This window comes from Neolamprologus multifasciatus, chromosome 6, assembly GCF_963576455.1.
Source record: "Neolamprologus multifasciatus chromosome 6, fNeoMul1.2, whole genome shotgun sequence".
NCBI classification, from domain to species: domain Eukaryota; kingdom Metazoa; phylum Chordata; class Actinopteri; order Cichliformes; family Cichlidae; genus Neolamprologus; species Neolamprologus multifasciatus.
Window position 1 is genome coordinate 8,894,656 of NC_140444.1, and position 27,727 is coordinate 8,922,382.

Genomic DNA, 27,727 nt, shown 5'->3' on the forward strand with positions numbered 1-27,727 from the left:
ATTTTTTTTTAATTGAAGAAACATAGAACAGATTTATGGCACACAACTACATACCTTTACATGTTTTCCTATTTAGGTATCAAATAATGTTCCATTTAGGATTTCTCTTGGGTACTCCCAGCCCGTTCACACTCCCGAGGCGTAATATAATGATGATTTGTCAAGTCCCGCGGTGTTCCTGAGGAACGTGAAAGGTGACCGTCTGCGTTCTTATGCTACGCGCCAGGTTATGGACGAAATCCAGTAGAATAACGCTCCTGCGGTAATACACATTCCAGCCATGTATTCCATCCCTAACCTTAACCAGCACTTTAATGACGTTAGATTGTGTTTTCCAAAGCAATTTAAATAAAACAAACATACATGTGTAGATTCATTCCAAACGGTTTTCAAATTTTTCCAATCTTGTAATCTAGGGACGTGTTGGGTACCCGGAAGCGTAACATATTGACGATTTGTCACCTAGCGTAAAATGTTATGCTTTGGGAGTGAGAACGTGTTGGTACTCTTCATTTCTAGTGAGAATTACTATCCGTGAACCACATGACCATCCAATGGCATAAATTGACCAATGAGGTCTATAATATTTTTTACAAATAACTTGATGAATGCCACAAACTGAAATAATTCAGTCAAACCCTAGGGTTGTTCTGTATTCTGCAAGTGCTGCTCAAACCTTTACCTTGTGATTGAATTTTTTTACAAATAGTTTTCAAAATACTCTCTAAACACATTTTTCTGTCCTACTTCAGGCTTGTGGCTATTTTATAAAATCTCTTGCTATAAACCTCTCTTAGTTTTCTTTTTTATATACTCAAGAGGAACTGACAGGCTCTGGTCCTCCATTCTAAAGCATGTGATCGAATTAGCAAAGACCAATCCACTCTTTCATTCCATCTGTTAATCTCTATAATTGTGGCATTAGTTCAGACTGTCCAGCTCCTCTGGCTGTTGCTTAGAAGTGCTGCTGCCTGTCAGTGCAACAGGAAATCATCACTGAAGCTGTGGTCTCAGATAATGTTCTCCCTCGCCAGTGTCGTTGAAAAGCTAGTCTCTCTCTCTCTCTTTCTCACTCTCACTCTCTCTCTCACCATCCTAATTGGCTGCCAGTGTGAACAACCAGCTGTCGCAAAGAGAGAAAACTGATTACAAAGCCCTGTTTCGGGAGGATGTGGTGTTTGCCAGACTGAGCTAAGGAAAGAGGGTTGAGGAAGTATTTGAGTGGATTACTGGCTGTTTTCTTCCCCTCCTTCTCTCCCTCGTTCTGTCTTCCTCTCTATAATACATCTTTTTTTTCTTCCTCTTACTCCACTCTACCCTCTTCTTCCTTGCTTGTCTGCCAAGGCGATGGATGGAAAGCATCCCTTGAAAATTTGTCAAGTCTCGCAGTCTAAGCGGCCTGGGGAAACTCAAATGTTTGCCACAGCTGCTTGGTATGAAAGGATTTAGGGGAGCATTAGGCTGGTGTAAGTAAAATGGAATAATATTATAACCAGACAGTCTCATCTGCCCTCCCATTCCAGCGTTACCTTTCAGAACTTCTTGAACTTGCTTACACGACAAATGCCGCGAAGACCAACTAATTCTGATTCTAACAGTTTTTTGTTTTACAGTCTATAACTCATTTTAAAATCCCATGGCATTGGATCTTTCTGCAAATAAGAGATGAATGTTTAATTTACAAGTTGAGTAGGCATTCCCTTATTGATGTCTTTTATCATTAAAAAATCGGTTAAAATTTCAAAGATGCTTTAGAGTTAAGGCCATCAGAGACATTCAATTCTCAAGGTGGATGTCTTCATCTGCAGAGGGGAAAATGTTACTTTTAAATGTTATCATGGCCTTTGAATTTGTAATCACATCTGAGACCAATTATCCCAAACACCCTTGCCTATAGGCCATCAGAGCAGCTATTAACCCAGGAGTGCATGATTAGGCATTTTGTTTATCTTCCACTGGTGCATATCATTGTCATTTTTAATCAAGCTGCTGTAAGCTTTGTCAGTTTAAAGCCTCCTCCTCCTGGATGCAGCAAAAAGCCGTATATTGCCTCTGCAACTCTCAGACAATGCCAGATCCACACAAATACTCATGACAGTGGTAATGTCAATGGGAAATGGGGTGTAAAATGTGTCTAACATAAAAACAAAAATTGTTTTCAGCAGACTAAATTATAAATTAGAGAAAGGAAAGGAGGATGATTTTGTGCTGCAGATTTAGAAGAGAAGAGCACATAATCAAACGTCTTTCCATGCATAGCTTTTAGAATTACATTGTCATACACTGTGGCGTGACTGATGTTATGATTATGGGTTCATAGATAACTTTTTGATTATGTCAGGCATTTAACTATTCTAGGATTCTCCTAAACATTTCCCCCGCAGCAGCTCGTAAGTGGCTCTTTGAGTTATGAAGGAGGCTGCTTGGTGCATACTAGCGTTGCTCCGGCCCAAACCCCAGAGGTATGTGACAAATGTTGCACGGTAGCCCCACTCATCCGGTAGACATGCAAACCCAGTGGAACGGAGAGCAGTCTTTGTCCTCTTACGCCATGCCAGTGGGGAACAGCCCACTGAGCTGAGAGGAAATTAGCTTGCTAGGCCAGGTAATTAACTGAAAGTTGAGTGGCTGCCATGTATGAGGGCAAGAGTGGGCCTGAGGGAATTTCTCACAGTCCCAGAGTCACCAGCAGTAACCACATTTTGCTACTGTTACATTTACTTCAGTTCTAGCTGTGTGCCATTCTGAGAGCTGTCAGTCTGAGGGTATCAGGCGATGAGGTGCGAGACAAGGAGGAAAGTGAAGCTGGACAGATAGACCTAAGTGAAGCATGGGAAGTATGCAGGTGAGGCTGCGAGAAGAGGGTTTGGTACATTTGCATACATTTTGTGAGCATTAGCTTAGTGATCGCATGAATTACATATTAAATTTAACTTCATGTTCGCTGGCAGCAAATCTGTGGTTTTTGCTAAACTGTGGCTAATGTGGTCACATATTTCTGGACAATGTTAAAAGTATAGCAGTGTAATATTAATCAGCAAGTCAGGGGTGCAAAGTCAGACAAAATGCTTTTACTTTCTTTCTGAAAGTAACATGTGACAATTTCACATTTCTATTAAAATTATCTGTCATGTTGCTTATTAATGATTTGTTTTAAATGATTTGAATCTGTCGTCAATTGTTTTAGCCTGCTTTTAAATACTTATTTGATCAGTTAAATTGATTTTTTAACTTCTTCCCCCCCCAAAAAAAACACGAACAAAAGTTAAATTTTCTTTACTTTAAACAAAATTAGCTGCCTTAAAAACTACAAGTAATTAAATCCAATTAAAATTCTTTGATCCCCCCCTTTAAAACACAGAAATATTCTGAGATGATTTAACATCATCTCAGAATCAAGCTGTAACAGCACGTAGTAAGTAGTGAGGAATCCTGTCTTCATTGCAAAAAGCCACATTTATGTTGGTTGTTGCGTAATCAAAATATAAACCTCTGTTTTGGTTCATCTGTCATTATCACTGGTCATGCCCGACAAAGCATGCCTCTGTTTTTAAAGCCCCTGATTGTGTTCCGTTACACAATTTAAATTTTATGTTTGTGAATTCAACTTTTAATCTTCAAGAGAAACAACGTATTATTAATTCTTTATAAGGGCTCAAAGTCTTGTGTAGGGCTCATATAGCTTGTCTGTGGTTTATGTCAGTTGTTGTGCATTGTCATTGGTCATACCACGCTGCTGCTCCTATCAGAGTGATGGCTTTTATAGCTCAGCTGTCTGTTAAAAATGAGATAACTTATCAGGAATATAGCATGTTGAAAGGATGCAGTTATCTACTTCCTGGGGCATAAATTATCTAATGCCCATTTTGTGTGTTTGAGGTAATGGTTTTCCTGATTTACAATAAGGCACGTGTGGAGCTTCCATTACTTTACATTATGTTAGACCATGAAATGATTGGCACCACTGTCATTATATTTATGCCGTTATCTCTTACTAGTTCTCTTTCAGCGATGTCTTTTGGTCTGTGAGATTTCCTCTCCGAGATATTTAAATCAATTTTATTACCACGACCCACCACTGCTCCAGACTGACTGGCTCATTTCCTTTACAGTTATACTAAAAGGTACATTTAATCATTTAATTACCTGGTTTTGTGAGAACTTTAGCTGCAAATAAAGCATCTAGTACACAGAATTTCTCAGGTTGCTTTAAATGACAATTGATGGTCAACAGTGACCTGAAATGATAACACAATGATGAGTTTCCCAGTAGAAACATCCTTATTTCGATCTCTTAATATTCCGCTAAGCTCATCTTTTTATCCTACATTAATAAGTGCTAACAAAATCTTATTTTCACTTTTTCATGTGAGAAGAGCTATGTGAGAATATGGGGAGGGGTGTAAGAGCAGACTGTACAATCACATCCACACGCTGATGTTAAAGTAGACAATTTTAATACTGGCTCATCCTTAACACTCAAATTGACAGATGGTTACCTGTGCTCTATATTGCATTATATTGTTTTGAAGAAAATGCACAAATTGTTACAGTGCATTGCATTATTTTTAGCTAAATCTAAAGGGCTTTTAATATGACACAAATGCAAAAAAAAAAAGCATTATTGTTGTTTTTAATAGCAAAAGAAGGGACAGCCTGAAAATGTGTAAACAAGTTTCAGTCCCAGGGCATGGGTCATCGATGTCCCAAGGCTTTTGGAAGATGAAAAGCCAGACCCTTTAAATGCAGACCCTTTGTGTCACGCGAAACCGCAAAGAATTCTGGGATATTTGAATATCTAATTCAGAGCTGATGAAATTACCAGTATTGTTTCCCATCCCCACCCCTCTAACTGGCACACGCATCGCAATCCTCTATACGCTGCTCAGTGCCCGGTCTGTTATATTATTCATCAGCACTGTGGTGTGATGGGTGGTGACATGTTAAAATAGAGCAACTGCAGTTTATCTTGTGAATGTCTGCTTAAATATTTAATTTGCCTTTTGAGGATCATAGCAAAACACTACAGCAGTGCATGGAACAACAACAAGCTCTTGTAGAACTCGAGGAGATGATGTGGAGCTTCAACACAGAAGACAAAAGAGGCAGAAGAAAAATTAGAGGCTCCAGTTTCGATCTATAAACCATCATGAAAGAAGTCTCCTTTGTTCATAAAGTTAATGTCTTCAATTTAACTACATTTTGCCGTAATTTAAGCACTGCTCCGTCAACGTAACTGAACAGGCTTGTGATTCAAAAAGCGATGCCTTTGCACGTGTTTGCACGTTGTTTCGTGAGAATGCACCGTCTATTTGGTGTATGTATTTCTTTCTGAAAGCACACACAAATGCAAACGCGCACACAGACATCCCTCGTAGGCTCGATCAGCCAACGGGGCGCCAATTATTCACCTCTATTCCAGCGAGTTTCAGGCTCTCGTGTCTCTGTGGTCTATTTCAGCTGAACAGCGAGCCATGCAGCAGACGCATAGGCTTCAAGTTATTTGCCGTTTCTCTGCTGCCATCACTTACTCTGTAACAATTCTCATGCCTCAGTTGGCCATTGCACATTTATCATAGCTACGTGGCAAAAAAAAAGGCGGCTTAAATTAGGGAGGTATTGCTAAAAGCCAGAAGTAGATAAATGTATTTGTTAAAAAAGAAGAATAGAGGAGAACAATTTCAACCAATAACACTAGACTGAAAAAATCTTCTCCTAAAAGTAGCGAGTGACTGATTTGTAGGTTACTGACTTACTACTGGGTTTAGTGTCACTTATAATTGAAAGAAATACTTTATGTTGAAAGTAAGTATTTTTTTTAATATAGCATTAAATTGATCAGGAATGTTGTCACTGACAGTTAATAATTATTGATATCACTAATTACTTGTTCTTTTTGATTAGTGACATTTCAAGCCAAGTTGCAAAGAAGGCAGTCATATCAAAGGCACAGGCATTGGCCAGTCTCAGGTATTATCTTTTATGTGAAACTCTACCTAGAAAGCCTGGAATCACTTCTTTACTGTTCATGCTGAGACCGGAGTTTGTCGGTACCATTACTGAGAACCTGTGTGGCCTCTGTTTTCCAAAGTGCACACTGTGATGTTTATGCCCTTTTGCTGTTGTGCACCATGTCCTCCCAATTCTCTCGCTATTCTGGTTAGAGCCAGTTTGTACCGTTCTGTGATGGGGTTAGTGCACACTGTTTTTAGCAATATCTCTCATGGCTTTATTGCTTAGAACACGGATGCTGTGTTGATTTTCAGAAGTTCTCCTTCTTCCATTTTAGGAGTGCAATCAAACCTGCAAAGGCTGCTTCTCCAGGTGCTCAAAGAGCTGAATTTATTGCTGTGATAGAATGATTGAATTCATGATTTAACTAGCATTAGGCCTACATTGTGTGCTGAAAAACAGTGGCAATATTTGCTGCGTAAGGTGTTGATATGCCATTAAAAATCACGTATGATACGTGCAGTGTTGGGGAGTAACGGAATACATGTTCCGCCGTTACGTATTTAAAATACAAAATATGAGTAACTGTATTCCGTTACAGTTACCGTTTAAAAAGGTGGTATTTAGAATACAGTTACTTTGTTGAAATAAATGGATTACACGGCGGTACTTCCCTGTTTCATATTGTGGCGGGTCAGGACTGTTTGGGTTTTGTTTGACAGCTACGTTCTGTTGTTCCAGGTGGCAGCGTTACGGTTGCCATGGTTACAGGGTGACGCTCTCTCTCTGCGTGTTTCCTGGGTGAGAGAGGCTTTTTTGTTCTTGTTGTGCTAAGCTAATAGGCAGAATGCCACCGGTATAGCTCTAAAGAATGTAGCATCATAGGCAGTGTAGTCCGTGCTGCAGGGAGAATGGACTGCCATACCCGTTATGTGTCTGTGAGCGAGGGAGGGAGAAAAAGGAAAAGTACGAGCTGTCATCGAGCAAAAACGGGAGCTGGAAGCATGTAAATATAATAATAACCACTGCAGCCAAGAAGAGTGCCTGACGAGCCCAGTTGTAAGTAAGCTATTAAGACTCGACTGTACACCGTGTTCGTGTTTTCCTCCAAAAACAATAAGTTCCGTTGGAGCAGCCGTTCAACGCCTCTCTCTGCCCTCGCAAGCAAAGTTGACCCAGACAACAAAGTAAAGCTAGTTTTCGGCTACAAGCCGACACAGAACCCGACGTATTAGCCAGAGGTCCCTTTACTACGGAGTCGCGGACCTTCAGTAACAGTAATAAATCACAGCAATAGTACATTCACGTAGTTGTAAACAGCATGATAATATATTAAGTAATCCAAAGTATTCAGAATACGTTACTCTCATTGAGTAATGTAACGGAATACGTTACAGAATACATTTTGGGGCATGTATTCTGTAATCTGTAATGTAATACATTTTAAAAGTAACCTTCCCAACACTGGATACGTGTATGTTATTGTATTAAACATGCTTTGTCGTAGATAAAAACAAATGTCCTTTTACTGAAAAAGACAAAAAGAAACAAAACAATTACAATTTCTTGGTGAATCAAGCTTTTTGGTGTACACTGTCACACCACGAGCTCAGTTGTTGCTTGTGAAATCTAGTAAGCTGATTTTTTTTCTAAAAAAGCTAATTTATCTTCTCATCTAATGCTAATCTTTTTTGTGTGAATTCTAATAACATAATTCATTATTTTCAGGCAGTAATATTCAGATATTTAAAGCAAAGTTCAAAACTATGTTGCATCCATCCATTTTTTTGATTTGGTAATCCAGCTGGAGGCTGTGCAGTGGCTGGAGCTGTTATAGGGCCAAAGGTGGGGAACATTTTGGACCGGCTGCTAGTCTGTCACAGGGTAAGCACAAGGACAGGGAACCACACACTCACATCTAAACCTGTGGCAAATTTGCAATCACCTATTCACCTAACAAGCAAGTCTTTGAACTGTGGGAATACCTTGGAAAGAATCCACACAGGTGCAGGGAGAACATGCAAACTCCAACAGAATGGTCCCAGCTCGGCACCACAACCTTTTCTTTACTGTGAGACTAGCCACTGCAACACTATTTAAAACAGTCTTTAAGCGCGACAAAACAGTCCTGCAAAACAAAACAAAATTCAGTGTTGTTCTCTCTTTGTGTAATTTTACTGATTTAAAAGATGAGAACAGGCTCTGATGAAATCAAGTGTAACCAATTAGCATGTTGTTGCTGCTATATAGTGCTGCAGAGATGACCAAGCAGAACTGAAGTGGTACGAGCTTGAAGTCTGGTCTCACAAGACTGGGCATGGCCAAGCACAGACTTGACTCCACAAATACCCTGCATGTTCCTCTTTTCATTTGGTGGCCATGCATAATGTTATGCATTCTGAGCTTGCCATCACGCTCCAAAGTCGCACATAACAGCACAGACTTCAGCTGCCTGAGGGACATTAAAACAAGCTGCTCTCCTGCCAGATAGCTTCACTGACTGACTGACTGAATCTAGTTGTCTGTCTGACTGCCAGCTAAACGGAAGGTCACTGATCTACCATGCATCTCAACGGGCTTTCCTGCCCAGCCAGCCTGAATAATTTATACGGCAGATTTTTAGAAGATCTGAGGGAATGGCCACGTGAAATTACCTTGCATTGATTCTGTAAATTGAGAGAAGGAGAGAGAGAGAGATGAATAGAAAGCAACAGATCAAGGAGGACTGCGAGATGAGTAGTCCTGGGAGCAGGTTCATGTGTTTACTGGCTTGATTCACACGTCAATAAAAACTTGATTACCGGTTTTGATCAATTATATAGATACCGTCATTCTGATTTGTTTTTGCAGCTCCTTTATTGTTATTGCTCAAAGCCAGCCTTCTTGAATCATTTTCAAGCAATTTTCATCAAAAAAGAGTCTTTATTTTGTTAACAAAGTGTTAAAGGGTTTTGCAACTTCTTTATGAAGTGCAGGATTATGAGTTATCTAAAGTTAATAATTTGGTGTCTGGTTGCTAAGGGAAAAGGGCTATATTCAGTATGGGAGCAGCTTGTCCCAAGTCAATCTTGCAGATCTCTTTGAGGGGAAATTTGGAGGTTTTCACTTGAGCTTTGGTGTACAGAAGCGAAATTTATGAGAGCTTACCCCCCCCCCCCCCCCCACCTTATTCTAGACTAATCATATTATCTATATACTTGACCCACTGTTAACCCCCTTCCCTCTACACATCTCTCGCATGCGGTTAAATCCAATTTTGGTTTTAACATCAGGCTTCCCCATAACAGAAACAAACACCGCCCAAGTTTATTGTATGTTTTCTCACATCGTAACTTTCCTTGAAAAGGTCACAGGTGCTGGTTAGAATTCAGGAGGAGCAAGTTTAATTAGACGCTGATCCAGTTCTTTTAAAGGGATTCTCTGATGTTGGCACACAGCTGGTGTGTAAACTGACCTGCACCATCACAAGACAGCAGTTTATAATCCTGTGACCTGTGTGTGTGAAAGCTGACCTTGAGACAGCAAATCCATTCAAGCCAATTGTTTCTGTGAGTTACGCAGCTTGAATCGAGTTACTTCAAGCTAACACGGTTGAACGAAAAACTTTTGCTTCTCCTGTGTTTTTTACAGGTATATCCTGCACTTCTAGTTGTCTTTATAGTGTGATGCAATTGAATTCAATTTTATTTATCTAGCCCCAAATAACAACAACAAACACCTCAAGGCATTATAGATTTATACAGTGACTATATATCATTTGCTAACATAACCAGCTTATAATGACAGCCTGAAAGTCACGTAAAGATGTGTATCAATACTGCTTTTTTAATGCTTTGCCACTCTTGATCCTGACTAGATCAAGAAGAGTCAAATTGTTTACATTAAATAAACCTGAAAATTCAATTTTATAATTGTTCTATAGTAACAAAGCCATTCTGAGTGTGAACATGCCACATTGAAACTCATGAAACACATATCCTAGGCATCCTAAGCTCTTAGCTCAGGAACAGAGGTGCCTTGAATAGGGAACACATGAAACTAATCATATGTAGTATGTGTTTGTATGTAGAAGTAGTAATAAGTGGCATATTACATTTTGGGCTGATATAAACAACAAAAATTCAAGGCTGACCTTTAATGACTTTCATCCTTAGATATATGCTAAAGTAAATTTTAGCATTAATACAAACCTGGATTCTGCAACTGCCCACAGACCATGTTCAGAGTAACATCTTTCAAGTGTAGAAAAAGTCTAAATACAGTAAATATTGACGTCACCTGTGTTAGCTGTGTGAGTAGAGAGCAGTGCATGTGATGATGTACTTTTTTTACCCTGTTTGTGAGCTTTAGCCGTGAAATCAGTCCCATTCCCCACATGCTGACCTCCAAGTGAAAATACCCCCCAGCTCACTGCTGCATCTACCCAACACTTTAAAGGAGTTTTCATATCTCTGTGTTATCCTGCCTTGTTCCCCGATGACCACACTAAGGGAAGGGGCAGGGAACATAGTGAAAGTGGCTACTGGAATCTTTTGCACAACTTGGCGGTCACAAGAGCATTATAAATCTTTAATGTGAGATGTTAGAGCGCCAAGGAGAGGAAATGTGCTGAAAACATGATTATGGACTCATGGGGAGGAAGAAACCGCTGGCTAGGAGAGAAAGAGATAGAGATATCAAGCAAGGGAGCAAGGATAAAAGAATTTTGAAGGGCAAAAGAGGTAAAGAGGGATAACATTTTTTTTTTTGCAAAGTTTGGTGTGCTTATAGCAAAAACATTATTGCACTGCTTTACCGAGTTGTGATCAGAACTTCTCACAGAGCCATTTAAGTATGACAGGAAACCCAGGAAAAGGATTTCAAAATGACGTCAAGAGCTTTCCTTGTGTTTAGGAAGAGCAAAGTTGATTGCAATGGCGTGTTCCCCTTTGAAGGTGCAACAGTTTCACTTGCAGAGAGTGAAGTGAGCTACAACCCGCATAATCTGGCAGTGGGGTAAGCAAAAAATATGCTAAACTAGCAGATCCATCTAACCATTACAAAGAAAAAATAATCAACCATAAAAGGCTTAAACCTCTGTTTGGAATTTGCCTTCCAGGTCACCTCAGTCTAGATGTTATCTTATAGGAGAGAAAGGAGATTTTGTAGGCCCTTCAGGGAGGAGAGAGCTCAGTAGGTAGAGCGTTCGTCCCATGATCGGAAGGTCGGGGGATTCAAATCCACTGAACAACTAGCCTGAGGTACCCCTGAGCAAGGTACCCTCCCTACACACTGCTCCCTTGGGTTTAGATTGGTAGCTACTCACTGCTTAACTGAGTGAATGGGTTAAATGCAGAGAGTAATTTCAGTACAGGAAATTAAAAGTATACAAAAAGTAAGTGACGTATGATTCATATTTGTTTAGTTTACGAAATAAAACCTAAGAAAAGATATTATTTCAAAAGGCGCTGTCTCCATGCTGCTTCTGCTTTAAATAGGTCACAGCAACAAATAATGCTTCATTTGGATCTTGTCTTATGTGGTCTAATCAGAGACGTCAAGCGTGCACTGTGCGCCTCCGTTGTGAAGTACAATCCACCAGTCAAACCTGTTTCGTGTGAACTTGAGTTGGAAATCGATTGACTGCCTCACTAATCCAAATCATGCCCGCTCACCTTGAAACAAGTGTAATAACGCAGGTGCATTTTGTCTTCTGAACTTGCAGCAAAAAGGTGATTGTGTTTTTTTTCTCTAAAATGCCAAATTTTCCAGAGTCTCTCATTCTGCTCAGTCACTATGCAGGGTGGGCATGTGCTGATTGGCGCCGCTGTTCTAATAACAAACTTGCTGCATTCCCCGTTTGATTTCCGACATATAATTTAGCTGATAACAGAAGCTGCTACTCCATTAACATGTTTTATTTATTAGTCATGTTTCCTTGCGTTTGCAGTCTAACCAGACAGACATCAACTCTAAATCATTAGACTAATGAGACAATCCAGTCTTGTCAAAACAACACATTCAAGTCTCTTCCTCTGTCTCGTTCCTCTTCCTTTTTTGTCACAGCTTTGATATCAGCCGGCTGCTGCACCAACAACTGTAGAAATGTCAAGCTATGGGACAGGTAAGAATCCCTCTCCACCTTGTTTCTTTGTCATAAACTTTTTTGTGTGCGTTAATTAGAATCTCTGAAAGAAGAAGAACAGCTAATGAAGGTCATTGTCTCTTCTTTCCACAAGGGCCCATAATCCTGTAATTAGCTCCTATTATTCTATTTTGCCATACAGTGTGCTGCTTCCTTTAGCTTGCGTCTTGAAACCTATTTAGTCGGATGGAGGGATTTACATTAGAAGGATTTACATGAATAAATAATGGACTCTTTCAGTCAGGAGTGTTTGAAATACATACAAAACTATTTGGACTTTATTCTCTTGCTAATCAGTAGGTAATCTGGACGTGAACCCGATCACAACAGATCCTGTGTCATTGCAGGGTCATTCCGTGACTTAGTCTGGTGCACTCCCTCCAGATGAGTAATGTGTTGGCATGCTTGATCTAGCCCAGGTGTAATCACAGTGGGTTTGCTGTGGGACTACAGAGTTAGAGGTGACCCTCTTCTGTCCCCGTATGCCATCCTACATCTTCAATCAGGCCCAGCGGGAGGCCGAGATGGTTGTGTTAATATTTAATGACCGCGAGACAAGACGTACCTCCCCCTAGAGGACAGTTGGGGGCCCCCCTTGGCCACCCTTGTCGTTGTTTAGTACACCAACACACACAAACTGTAACTACAAGCCACATGCGTGCTTATTCCCCCACACACGGACTTCTCTAACATGCACATTAAGGACCGTTTGTCCTTTTTCTTTGCATTCGTTTTTTTCCAATCCATCACCTTTTCATGCCTGAGCCCAGTCCCAGTTACCTTCTACAAAAACATCCGTGACTCAAGTGAAGAAAAGAATAAAGTGTACTTTTTGTCAGAAGATGATTTGCAAGCTCAGAAAAGGCAACAAGGATGTGCTAAGAATGCGGACTGCAGTCAGGCCTTCTGGTCGTCCCTTGGGTCTCCACTGAGGTGGAGACAGACGCAGGCAGGAACAAAGGAATCTGTCACTGATAAGTAACACAAAAACCTGCAGAGATGAACATCTTACTCGCTCAAACTCTCTCTCGTGCTTGCTCTCTGTCCCCCTCTCTCTCTTTCATTCGCTCCCCTCAACAGACATGCAGCTAATGGCTATTTATTCATGCATCTTTTTTTTGAGAACATGCAAAGAATAAATGGCTTTGAGAATCAGGGCTCAAATTCCTTTGTTGAAAGCTCACTCACATTTACAACTGCCGACATTGCAAAATATTGTAAGAAAAGACTGCATTCAAGGTTAAACAGTGGAAATAAGAAGCTGGTGACCTGTACTTGTCCAGCAACAAAATACAAGCAATCGGGCCTTTTTTCACACAACAAATATTGACAGGAATCAAGAGTGTGTGTAAAATGTGTGACGACTTTATTCCATTTAACTCTGTCATGTTCATTCTTGCTCACTGTCATGATGTCATGGCTTACCGGGACTCTCAGATAGACCTGAACCAGCATTATCATTGTTAGAAACATCTGTTTTTCCTAACATGACAAGGAAAACTGCAAATAGAAATACTTAACATAGCAATATATCTGTTACAGCTCCTATTTATCATTTAAAAGCCGTATATATATTTTTAATTAATGTCTTGTTCTGTGACCTGCACACTGAATAGGATTTTGAATTACACATGCTGTAACGCCCAAGCTTGAGATTAGTGAAACACTATCCCATACCACTTGAAAAATCCCTTCTTCTCAGGCAAATTAATGTGTTACAGTACAGTGAATAAGAACAGTGAATTTTTTTTAAAATATTTATAGATTTATATATTAAAGTCAATGTAAAAAAAAACAACTTTATTTATCCCCAAGGGGCAATTAAGATAGATGATACCTTGCCGACCATACATACAATACACAAACATCACATTGGGGAGACAGGTCAGGCTAGGTAGCACTGGCCGGTTGACCACACGAGCAGCAACCCGAACTGAAACCACAGAAAATGCACAACATGAGGAAAGACGAGGAGAAAAAAACAACTCCCCCCAAAATAAACTACAAGATTTTGAGAACTTCCAAAATATAAGATACAAAACAGCTAGGACAAGCTACAAAAACACTGCAGACACTTCTGCCCACACAAACTGGTATACAGTGCGTATATATACTTAGCCCTTAGCACTCAGGTTTATCAGATCGGTCTGGGATGAAAAATGCCTTCCAAAATCAATCCGGTTGGTTTTTGACATTTGCTTAGGTGTTTTTGTTATTGTGTTTGGGATTTAAAAAGATTTAAAAAGTTAAGATATTCAATAATAATATTACAAACAAAGAACTCTTGAAATGAAGAGTCTCACAATCTAAGCATACCCCAGTCACAGCGAGCACAATCACCCCTGTGACCTCACACTCACTGATTTCAGTTATTTTCCCAAACACACATCATTGTTTCATTTCGTTTTTATTTGTTCTAAAATGTCGCTCAGTTTGATAAAATGTATGTTTTCAGACCTGCTTTTAGTTTTTAGTTAACTGCAATGGCATGTCTGTCTTTTCCTGTGCAGCTTTGACGCTTCCTCTTGACCCCAACTTGGCGACCCACGCCTCTCAAAGGGAGGACGGGTTGCAGTGAGACAGCCCTCCTGCATCTCAGGCCTTGATGGACACAAGCGCCCCTGGATGCCACCTTCCACAGCTCCGGATGGTCTGTAGTCCACGGCCTCATCCATTTGCTACAGCCGTTAAACAGCCTGCCTCCATGTTTTCATTTCTACATATCGAGAGTTTGTGCAGACAGGGGTGGGAGTTTTTTCTTTTTTTTCTTGAATGATATCAGTTTAGTTGGTAAAAACTTGTGATGACTGCTACACATAAATGGATGCAAATGGAAATCTCTCCCGGCCAACCGAGACATGGCTACCTCCTGGAGAGCACCCAGAGAGAAAGTGAGAGCGGCTGTGGATTGGTGTGAGTAGATGAAAAGGACTTTGCACTGTATGTGCTGCTACTCTCTGTTTACAAATGCAGATCACTGGTGGAGAAGCACATAAACCTTTCTATATCCTGCTGTTAAAAAACTTATTTTCCTACACTCTCCCATTTTTTTCTGCTCCCGCCTCCCCCCGCTGTCATCGTTAGAAGTGATCTTCAGTATATGTAATGAGACTGGTGTAATCTAATGCTCTGTCTCTCAGTCTACAAATCCAGATGATCACACGATTGCCATCGTCTCCTCTCTCATTCATACTAAAAATTCAGAACTCTTTCAGCCATTTCAACTGACGGTAAAAATAAGACAAAATTGTATATGTCAAAGATGTTCTAGCAAAGAAAAAAACCCCACATCCTCTTCCTGTGTCTTAAACCAAGATGGTCAACATTACTAGCTGCTGACAGATGTTCTTATTCTATGAGATGCAATGTTCAGGTGTAATTTTTCTTTTGGTATTATCTTTGCTCCCTCAAAGCGCCTATATTTAAGCTGGGGAGAAGATTATACATTTCTCCATGTTGTTTTTTTTTACAAGTCCAAGTAAAAAGTAGATTATTGGATTAGTTTTCTATATATCTATATATATAAATACTATATGACTATTATTTTTGACTTACTGGTATTAGAACTATTATATGAAAATGCATATGATACAGTATATCAAATAATAAATAGACTTCTTTATCTAAAAGTGGATTGTTGGTTCGATTTTTATTTGTGTGCTAATTGTGTGAGTGAGCTTTGCAGTTAAACGTCAGGTTGGATAAGTTGTTTCACAGCTGCTGTAAATCAAAAGTTAACCCTTTAAACCCTAACCCGTCACCGGTGACGGTTAGCACTTTTAGAAAGGGTGGGCAACTCCAGGCCTCGAGGGCCGGTGTCCTGCAGGTTTTAGATCTCACCCTGGGTCAACACACCTGAATCAAATGATTAGTTCATTACCAGGCCTCTGGAGAACTTCAAGACATGTTGAGGAGGTAATTTAGCCATTTAAATCAGCTGTGTTAGATCAAGGACACATCTAAAACCTGCAGGACACTGGGTCTCGAGGCCTGGAGTTGCTTTCCCCTGGTTTAAAGGGTAAATTAGGTCAGGTTTTAAAGGGTTAAATGGAAAAAAGATTAAATTAATCAGTTGCTTGCAATACTATGAGCAGCTGCAAGAAATCACATGTTAAACATGATAACCCGAAATGTAGCCACACCTCATTCAGTCAGATGGTAGACAATAGTGTAAAAATGGAAACAATTTCCTATTGAATCACAGTTGCAGTTTGCTCTTCCTTCCTCTGCAGCTATAACCTTTCCTCATATCCTGCAACATCTGCTGCACTGCTAAGAATTTCTGTTATAGCTGTGTGCTGGTCAGTGTTTACAGTGAGGGTACGAGTGACACACCGGTGTCCATGACACTCAGGTAAAAAAAAACAACCTTGGTTTTAAATAATTATGTAAGTATTTAATACTGAGTTGCAAATAAATTGTCTAAAAGACAGCCGGGCATTTTCGCGAACGTCAGCTTAACAGAAGAAAGCAATGTGCTTGTTAGGTGCTACACTCAATAGTGCACTGATGCATATTTGGGGACAGCATGAGAACAAGACAGTATGGGCAATAGACAGAATGACTGGGATTATCACAGAAAAAATAGATGGTCTGTGTTCATTGTAATAAAGGAAAATGTCAGCGTTTGCAGCACTGTCATTCACTGTTTTAATGTATCCGTGATAGAGTAAGGACAAGAAGGCGCTAAGGCACAGGTGAATAACTTCTTCCGTCTCTGGCTACACAGACAAAGTATTACCAGACTTCTTATTTGATATTAGTCTTGGAGTTATGTATCCAAGTCAAGGTCAAAAAAGATCAGGTATGGGCATTAATACAGTTGTATTAGACTCTCACTGGGTTGAGCTATTAACAACACTAATAGTGAAAATAATTGACGTTGATCTGGTTTGATATGATTGCTCAGAGTCATTAGGGTTTACTAATATGTCCCAGAAAATCTCTTTAATGAGGGTCTGTCTTTAAATCACATATCTTTACACTGCACATATGGGAAGTCCTGCTAAGGAGACGGAAGGATCTATAACCTCTGATGGAACCGAGTGATTGCCTTATGTAGTAAGTGTTAAAGTGAAAAGGAAAAACATACGATGCAAACAAACAAATACATCAACGTGTGCACATCCTGTCTTGGCGTGTTGTGTATGTCTGTGTGAATTTATAAAGGGAAGTGTGTATGTGTGTGTGTTGTTCCAAATACAGTCATCTATGAGGTGTGTGCATTTCAGCGAGCCAGTCAGCAGCAGGTTGATTAGGACACACCCATGCCTGTTCGTCCAGTGTGCGTGCTTTTATTGATTTGTGTGCATCTGCGTATGTGTTCCTATTTCATGATATAAAGCTGCAGGTTATGTGTTTGCGTAAGTGTGTGGGTGAGAGCATGCAGCGCCCTGATCTGCTCTGCTGCATTGCAGCACGTCCTGCCCAACCCGAGGTCGCCGTTGTCCTCCGCCAGGGCATTCTTCCAAGGTCGCAGCAGGTCAATCCTCCCCATCTGCATACCCAGCCACTGCAAGGGTAAATCTATAAACACCACACCAAATCTGTCAGCTGTTAGAGCAATGAGACACCAGTAAGAACTAACACAGAGATCAGACATGTAATCTACCCAGACGACCAGTCAATCAACCAGGAAAAGCTATCAACACAAAATGAACTACTGACACAAACATTTTATATGCAAACACATGCAGCTGGAGTCAGATACAGTGACACTTAAACTGGGAAGGTGTTAGCCTAGAGGAATTTAAACAGGGGAGTGCTTGCTTTGTGCAGTGCTGCTGTATGTGTGTATTCTGCTTTAGACTTGGTAGAATTTAACAAAATTACTGGCAGAGATAATATGACTTCTACATGACTAGATACCAGATTATATAAGGTTGAAACTCTGTTTAAAATTTTCTGGGAAGTGTACAGAATTTATTATTTATAAGTCAAATGAAAAAAAATAGATTTTTCATTTGTTACTGACAGAGATCTGACAAAGTAAGATTCATAGCTGTGTTTTGACCCTACAAACCTTTTTACTCACTGTAAAAAGTATTTATTACTATGTCTTGCATTGGGCAAATTTCCCCCCTGCTCCACATTAAGCTCTTTTACATTAAAAGACTGGTATTACTGAGAGCCAGAAGTAGGCTGTCTGGATGAGGATTCAGTAAAGAGTTTTAGGATAGACAAAAAGCTTTTGCAGCCATGCTTAGAAATTTGGGAAATCCATCCGTGCGACTTATGCTGTCATTACTGACTTAACACTAATAGTGACACATATCACAACCACGCATGCTTATTTAAGCCATCTGGGCAAAAAGTAGAAAAAAAAAAAACTTTAATCGCAAAATGTCATAGCAGCCTATATGCCATTTAATTGTTTATATTCTAATGTTTTATGTACATAAAGGCAGTTTGGGGTTGTGTTTAGTTTCATATCATCCCTGTACTCACAAAACTTAGCCCAACTTTAACTTCAATACCATAAATTATTTTGGTAACAGATAAATAAAGAGCGTGAATTCACTAGAACTGAAAATGTTATATGTACCAGTGGTATTTATCCTCAAAACATTCATTAAATTGGCCTAATAATTTTTAATTTACAAGTATGCATCTTTATGTTTAGCTAGGTAAATGTGAAACGAGTTTAGCGATTTGGAGAAATGTGAAAGCATCCATTTCAACCTTGAAAGTCAATATTTAGTATGACCACATTCATTTTTCAAGGCAGCCAGAACTTTGGTGACCTTGTAATGTTTTAAGTAGTGTTGAGGAAAAGGTTGGTTTTTTTTCTTTAGTTTTTTGTAGTGCAAAGCTCTTCTTTAGATGTTGGCTGCCTTTTGTTTTATTTTCAATTAATATGAATCCACATACTGATAACAGGTAAACCAAAACTTATCAACTTGGATTCATCACTTCATAAAACCTGTTGCCACTGAAACACAGATAGCTCAAACAAACTAATTTGGTATGTAGAAATGTGTTGAGATGGGTGGGCTATAACTATCTGACGCTCAAACACAGTATGACAGTATCCTGTGAGTCAACTGGTAAAAAAGATAATTAAATGGAGAACAATAACAGAAATTAACCAGCATGCTAACATATTAGCAATATGTTAGCATGCGGATGGGCAAATTTGTAGGGTGTAGCTAAAAAAAAGCTTGCCAAAAAATGCTTTTTGAGATTGCATTTCAGCAACTGTAATAAGTCTTTTCCTCCCTACAAGTACAACCAAAACCCACTAGAACTGTTTATAGCGATAAAGCAAGCAAACGGGAAAGGTGCAAGTTCTGCTTTTCTGAGGAAGACTAATCAGACATAAAACAAATCTTGTGCTCAGCCCCTTGTTCACCTCACCACAGTTGAATCATCAGATTTCTTCTCTGAAGTATTTTTCTGCAACCTCCTAAACAATGTTTATATAAGCCCTTGCCTATCAATTAAAAACACACCAACAAAGGATTCTGGCTGAAATATATGACATAAAGTCCTTTTCTGTTTTTTTTCTTAATGCATTGATAGCAAAAAGTATCACAAGATGAAGAGTGAGAGACTTTTGGATTAAACAAGATTCTTCAGCTGACAGCAAACGAACCCTCATTCGGACCATGCATCTCACCAAGTGTGACTTTGGGGAGCTGTTTGAGAAGGAGTGGCTCGTCGTACAAATACTCAGCCTCAGCTCATATGCCAGGATGTTTGGGGTTTTATTACATTTTTGCAGCAGAAGGATTTCAACGGGCATATCAATGATTTATCATCTAGATACAGCAGAAACAAACAAATAGATGGCTTCTATGATTTAGTGTAACACGGCAAACTGTCAAATTTCTTCTTTATGAAAGAAACTTGTTTGCTTATGTGGTTGGTGTCCCAGCGAGCACCTTGGTATAAAATGTAAAATCTGTCAATAATAATAATGCATGCTCTGCACACTCAAAGAAACGTCCTCACTGATATGATTAAGTACACAAATGCTATTTTCATTTCATTGTGATTATCTGTGATTTCACAAAATTACCATGTTCTGTCAGCATAAACGCTTCTTGAATATTTGTGCCCGTGTTTGCATTTTAAGTGAGGAAATAAAGTGCTTTGTCTGCATTTTTAAGGCGATCATAAAAAGAGAAATGCTTTACGGTGAATGCAGCTTTACGAAAAAGCTTGTTTAACTTCCCACTCCTTGTAGGTCACCATCATAAGCAAGCCAATGAAGTCGATGCTACATACGTCTTAGACTCGTTTGCTAACTATCCATCTCTAGAACAATGGAGCTTAATTACGTCCTCTAATGACTTCACACACAAAGGCTAATGGCCAACATAGATAACAGATCTGTCATTACCACTGCATATATCTTGGCTGGAAGCTTCATTGTAAGGACACTCGCCAAATTTATCTGGGTCCTACAGCGGGAATGACTAATAGGTGTGTTTAAAATCCACTTTTTACCAAATTTAATTATTGATAAACTGAGAGTCAGCAAAAATATTTTAAATTCAAGACAATAATCTGTGACAGTTTTTTCTTAGAAGAGTCTAAAATTAGTAAATCTTGAAATAATCAAATATTAAATGTTTGTTTAAATGTCCACAAAATGCAGCAGCTGTTACTGCTATCTGTCAGTGTACGTGGTGAGAGGCTGTCATGCAGCCATGTAGAGAAAATGTGTGATAGAGAGAGAGAGTGTGACAGAGTGTGGTCAGGTCTGCTTTTTATAAACTAAGCAATCAGACCCTGATAAAAACCAGCTGGCTGGGTCATGTGACCTACCAAGACTGAAAGTAAAGTCATCACATGAGAAACTGTTGAAAACATGCACAAATAATGCTTAAGCGTCATATTTCAGGGGTTATAAGCAAGACTGCAGAAAGCTTGGTAAAAAAAAACTAGAGCTAGGCGTTATCTGTAACAGCATATAAACCACACATTTTAAAATAATATCATTTTGACAAACAACCACAAATGGACTAAAGTGCTTCCCTGCAGCAAGAATAGGAGAAGAATGAAGTATGTGAAGAAGAGCACAGGGTCACCTAACTCACTTTATTTTAAAAATATTCAGACTACAGTTGAGACATGCAATGGCCTTGCTCAAAAATATTAATGTTTCAATTGCATGTGTATGTTTTTTTCTAGTTACACAAATATCCCTGATCATCCATGAGCTCCAGCTAAGCCTCAGTGCTGTTATTTATACACGCAGCCTGTTGATATCTTAATTTATATAGCATCAGTCAAACCTTCGCACCTTCGATTGGTACAGCAAGTGCAATTTTGTAAAAGGTGTTCACTTTAACTGTCTGGTTAGTAAATATTTATTCAACCTTTGAGCCGATCGCACTTTCGAAATCTCTGTGACCATCGTCTGTAGTTGCATAACTCTAACCCTCAGGCAAAAAAGAAAAAAAGCCTGTAATCCTTGATGTCCTACACTAAGTGCACAGAGTGTTGTCTTCTATTGAGAGCACTGAGGCAGAAAAATAAAAGCAATTTACTCCTTCACTCAGCTGTAATCATGCCTTAAGGTTGTGTGCCTTAACCAGCCAGTCAAAACTGCTCATCTCAAATCAGCATCTTTTCAAATTCAACCTTTTCTATTGATAGATGTCTGGGTGAAATTTTGTCATATTACAATATGACGTTTTGACTTATGGTCCAATTTATTTAATTTTTTGAGGTCACGGTTATCTTTGACGATCAAAGTCTAATCAGTTCATTGTGTTTGGCTAAATTGGAGGAACCCCCGCCATCAGCTCTTTACACCAGAAATTCCAGCACATGAATACTATCACTTCAAAGCCTGCATTCACAAGAATAAAAGATAGGAAAGCATTGGACATACATCATAAGGTGGTATACGTACTCGTGTTATGGGCGCTTGGTAACTTGCTCACGCAGACTGAGGGGTGGGTGCACTGATTGATGGATGTGCAAGACTCATACCAGGAAGCATTCAATCTGTTTGCAGTAGCAATCTGTGTGTAATTAGCATCTGATTTATTAAAGGCAGCAGATAATTAACCAATCAGTGGACTGAGCTGACTTTTTTTTTAAATTCACTCTGTAAATCAAGGAGCCTGAAAAGGTGCAATTCTGCTTTGAGAATTATGTGAGAACTTCTGTTACGATCCAAGTAATCTAATGACTTTTTGTAATCTATTTACTGTTTGATTTTTATTCTCACTCTTCACACCAATTAGAACAACTTGACAACTATACCTGATTTTTTCATTTTTTAAAATTTTGATATTTTTTCTTTATTTATGGCATGTTAATATTTAATATAAAATATTATATTCAATATAGAATATTTCACATATATATATAATAATAGAATTTGATTATAAAAGATGGATATTATGATGTATTATCTTAATATTTACCTGGAAACTATTTGGGTTTCTGGCGCTGAAGTCCCTATCCATCTTTCTTTGTTTTTATTCTGTCTCTCTTTTTTCTCCATAGTGGTTGAGCAAAATCAAGAATGGTGAAGAGACATTTTAGTATTAACACAAAGCTGATATGCAGTGACAGCAGTAGAGGCAAGCAGAGCACAGGGTTGAACACAGAAGGAGACCCATGACTGACTCATTGAGACAGGGTTGAGAATCTGAGACTGACCCTTATGCAGAGCTCCCAAATGAATCTGCCTCGATTTCTGTGACCTCTTGCCCGTGTGCTGTTTTTCTGTTTTCAGTGCTATTTTCTCTTTCTCTTTGTTTTTAGAGGTAGGAACCACTATTGCAATGGCAAGGTATAGTGAGAGTGACCAATGCTGACTGCTAAGAGTGACACCAACACTGGGCTGACTTTCGGTACTCTTCTCAGATACTGATGAGCCTGATTTATATGGTTAATGATTTTATTGTACGTGTTCTGTTTGTGGTGTTAACTTTGTTGTTGTCTTTTTTTCAAATTTGCTGCAAGCTGGCTATAAAGCCAGCTTAATAAAGTAATATAAAAACAACAGACACAACATTATGGTCCGATAGATGAGTGAACAGTAGAGTGATAAAATGCTGAGTGGCACCACGATAGCGACACTGTGTGAATTGGACTCATTCATTTTGATACTGTGGAGGTTTAAAATGAGGGGGTGAAAAGTATGTCAAATGAGGCAACTGTAACTGATTGCTGTCAGCTAAGCTTCACCTGAGCTAATTCCAGTCTCTAAACCGCAGACCATACAGGTGGTGTTGCACATGGATCATTTTTAATGGAATTATTATGTGCTGCATGGTACAGACCATTCAAGAAGTCTGCATCCAGTTTTGGTGAGTGACATCCTAGTATTTTCTCAGTCTAACATGATAGCTGTCCACTACAGTGTCTGTTTATTGCACCTGTGCAAAGCGAATTTTTGTGTGAAACCTTCTGTGTATGTCCATCTTTTACAGTAGACAGAATCTATGCACTGGACATTTATGTCCTAGAATGTGACAGAAAACGAACTACTAAAGAAAATCCACAGATGAAAATCCACAAAGTCAAGAAGCTAACTAGGACAGAGCAGGCTGCAGACAGCCTCAGCTGGACTCGGCTATAGAAGAGAGTGGATTTGAATTCACTGCACTGCTGGAAGGCTTGCCATGTATTAGATGCACAAACAGCACCTGGTACAGTGACAAATTCTCAGATGAAAGAACGAAGTCTGCTTTTGGATGATCATATGCTGCTTAGTCGCTTGCTTGTTATCTTTCAGATAGTGTTGAAAAACACATCAGGTTTGCAAATGTGAATTTCTAATATCCAACATTAGGACTTTCAATCTATCTCTGTCAAAGATCAAATGAATACAAGACCAATATCACAGCAGTGATGCCAGTAATAACCCCTCCAACACACACACATGCATCCACACAATGTAATTATCATTTGACCCCTTACAAAAAGAACATTGGCCAGCCGAGCTGGATGGGTTTAGCTTCACCAACTTCAAAGAGTTGACAGATGTTGATCGCCGTAAGCTTTTGACGATGTTAAAGTCCCGTCTCTCTTGTCCTTGCTATTTTTTATGCCTCTTCCTTCATTTCTATTTTGTCTTTTTTTCTAAAGCTGAAAAAGCTAAACTATATATCAATAATTAACTACATCATTTTGTTAGAAATGTAGTAGTATAGTACCTGACAATGCTTCCAGTGTCTGCTTTTGTACGAGGCTAGCAAAGTTTAATCTCGTGCTGAAAGCGAGTTTTTTAAACTAAAGGTACGAAAACAAATTAGACAGTATTTCACTTCCTCTTCTCACAATGATCAGGCACAAGGGTATATTCGTATGCATGCATGCACACACAGGACATGTATGCATTCACCCAGAAGATGAGGTGAGAAATACAGGGCCGTCTTAGATCACTTCACTATATCAGTGTAGCTACAGGGTTTGAAAATAAAGGATGAGAGGACTCCTTGGAGATATTCTTGATGACTTGTCCCCTCCTGCTCGTTACCAGATTGACATTCAGAGTCCCCCTTTTTTTCTCTAGTTTTATTATCACTTTAAAAATAGCCCCAGCAGCCATCGGCAGAAGCAGACTGCTGGAAAACTGTCGAATAAAAAAGATGTATGTGCAAACATAAGTACAATAAACAAAAAGGGATTACACATCTCTTTGTATAAATGTATAATGTATGATAAATACCTGTACATGAGCAAAACAATAAATAATGAAACTATGGTCTAATGTCTGTGAATTGCTGTTTTCTGTTGCTTTCAGTTCACATTGGCAAACAGGTTTAACCCTCTGGTTCCTATCTGGCCAAAAATGGCCAGATAGGAACCAGAGGGTTAATAAAGTTTTAACAAGATATACATCACTTACTGACTTCATGTCTATGAATGCTAGTTTATCGCCAGGGTTGGGTTTTGATTATCGATTTTTCGATTAAAATCGATTCTAGAAATCAGTGACGATACCCAGCCCTATTTATCACCAACGGCAAAAGGGCAAGAAGAGAATCACCGAATGACCTAAAATCCTAAAGGAGGGTAAAAAAGTTGGATTAAAATAGACTGATGATGCACACTCACCACCCAGCATGCACACATGCAAACACAAATACAATAATCTGTTAATCTGCCTGCATGTCAATATGCCATTAGTGTCATTCGAAATAAGAAGGAATAGGTATCGTTCTATGAGACCATCAGCCCATCAAAGGCTTTAAGCAGATTTGTTTGGGCTTATCCTTCCTGGTAATGGAGAGCAATGAGACAGAGTCAGTGAATCATGGTTAAGGAGACTTGTGGGTGTGCATTGCAACACATCATTGATAAAGGAAATTTTGTTTTATAACTATCTAATACTTTTGTTTTGGTTCACTTAGTTCAAGCATTGTCGCTTCTTACTAAGTAAAAGTAAATATTCTTTTTTGAATATTTTGAAACTATCTGGGTTGCTAAAATATAAAATAGCAAGACAAAGAGCCCAGAAAAGATGAGTCTCACTTTGGCACAATAGTATTATGTAGTAATATGTGCTCATATCCATGCTTTCATCTTACACATGTTGGAAACATTTCCTCATTACCTTAAAATATACTTGTTACAAAAATAAAAAAATAAATAATTAAAAAAATAAAAAAATAAAAAAATAAATAAATAACATTTTGAAATTATGGTGGCTTTATTGATTTGTAGTATTTGAGCAACCAAAATGGTAAATGGCCTGTACTTGTATAGCGCTTTACTTAGTCCCTAAGGACCCCAAAGCGCTTTACACTACATTCAGTCATCCACCCATTCACGCACACATTCACACACTGGTGACGGCAAGCAACATTGTAGCCACAGCTGCCCTGGGGCGCACTGACAGAGGCGAAGCTGCCGGACACTGGCGCCACCGGGCCCTCTGACCCTCTGTTTTGATTACATTCTGTGCCTCGACACAGCATGGTACTAACAAAAGTAAAGCTCCTACAAATTTAAATAAATCAGATTTTAAAAAGGGCTCAAGGAGACAATATTGCACAAAAGACAGCAAAAAGATTAAATGGGGTGTGAGGCTGTTTCGTTAAAAAGATACATTGTTTCTAATTCATCTTAAGAATTAGAAACAAATGATTTATGCATAAAGGTGAAAAACCTTCCAGGTAGGTTGCAACACAGAGAGATTTCCACTCCTCTCACATTTTAATGCATTTTACAGAGGCAGACAGAAGGTAGCTATGCACCATCCAAAACCAATGCATTTCTTAAAAATAAAGAACAGAGGGTTTAGCCCAAGATAACAATCACAGGTAGTACTCCAGAACAATATAAAAGAGGGTGGAAAAAGAAAAAGAAGGGTTTATGATCCAGAAAGTTGCATCTGCCAAATATGTTGGAGCAGAATTATTACATAAGATAAGATAAGATAAGATAAACTTTATTAATCCCTCGGGTGGGTTCCTCTGGGAAATTTGGTTTCCAAAAAAGCACAGCACCGACAGAAGTTACAGAGTTACAGAATATTATATATATATATATACACACATATATAAATACAAAGACATATATAGATAAAGATATACAAAGGGGATAAATAGAATAAATAGGAATAAAAATAAAAATAAAAATACAAGTGAATTGCACATTTCAAGTATGGAGTCTATTGCACCGCTGATTATTAATCATGGGAATATATGGCTACTAGTTTAGCCATATATCTACAATATAATACAATACAATAGAGATTATATAATATTTACTTTAGAAATTTACAACCCCAATTCCAAAAACATTGGAAAAAAAGTAAACAGAAACAGAGTGCAATGATGTGTAAAGCTCATATACCCTAATTTTATTCACAACAGAAAATATATCAAACATTTAAATTGTGAAATTTTGCTATTTCATGAAAAATATTAGCTGATTTTGAATTAAATTGCAGCAACATATTTCAATAAAGTTGGAATTGGGCAACCAAATCTTCAGAGAACACCCTGCAGGTGCTGAAATGGCCCGTCTTTTATCAACTGAAAACAATTTGCACATTATGAAGCAAAAAGTACAGCGATGAAGACCCAGGACATTTGAGCAGCAATAATTCTATATCAGACAAGATTGCTCCTCTCCCAAAAGACCATTAACTGGTTTCCAGACTGTTGTTAAAAGACGAGACGTTAAACTGTAGTAAACATGGCTCTGTCTCAAGTTTTGAAATATGTTGCTGCCATCAAAGTCAAAACTGCCTTAATTTGTATTCTTAAATGCTACATTTTTCATTTTTGTGGTACATTTGGTAACTTCTGTGCATAATGTGTAATGCATTACAGTTTGTTGAGTATTTCTGTAATTCTAGCCTTTCAATGTGAGGATACTCTGCAGAGTCATTGGTAGAAAGCTGTCAAGAATAAAACAGTGTGGATAGTGTGAAACAGTGGATGACGCGTGAGGAGCTTTGGGATGAAAATCAGAGAGCAAGAGACAAGCTGCAGCAGCCGTTCTGCTGCCCAGCAGGCCTCAGCCTCATTAGATTCAGCAGCAGTTTGGTTTCAGAGTGCGTGTGTGTGTATGTGTGAGCGAGTGTCAGTGTTTGCTTGCACTAGCTGGGAGGCCCAGTGGGCAGGAGCAGATGCTCCTTCCTCACACTCAAAACTCCCCCAACAGAGTGTGTTAGCTTTCTCTGAGTAAGGCTTTTCTGTGCTTTGTCTCTGGCTCTGTCACCGCTCA

General features: G+C 39.0%; 1 protein-coding gene across 1 annotated transcript in view; it reads left to right on the forward strand.

Annotated features, from left to right (window-relative positions):
- ccdc85al (coiled-coil domain containing 85A, like) overlaps window positions 1–26,339 on the forward strand; it is a 36,322-nt gene extending 9,983 nt beyond the window's left edge. Inside the window, exons 3-5 of the mRNA XM_085162702.1 lie at window positions 11,998–12,055; window positions 14,587–24,808; window positions 24,861–26,339. Of these exons, the coding sequence (XP_085018828.1) occupies window positions 11,998–12,055; window positions 14,587–14,605 (77 nt within the window). The 3' untranslated portion in view covers window positions 14,606–24,808; window positions 24,861–26,339. The remainder of the gene's footprint in view (window positions 1–11,997; window positions 12,056–14,586; window positions 24,809–24,860) is intronic.
- The last annotated feature ends 1,388 nt before the right edge of the window (window positions 26,340–27,727 follow it).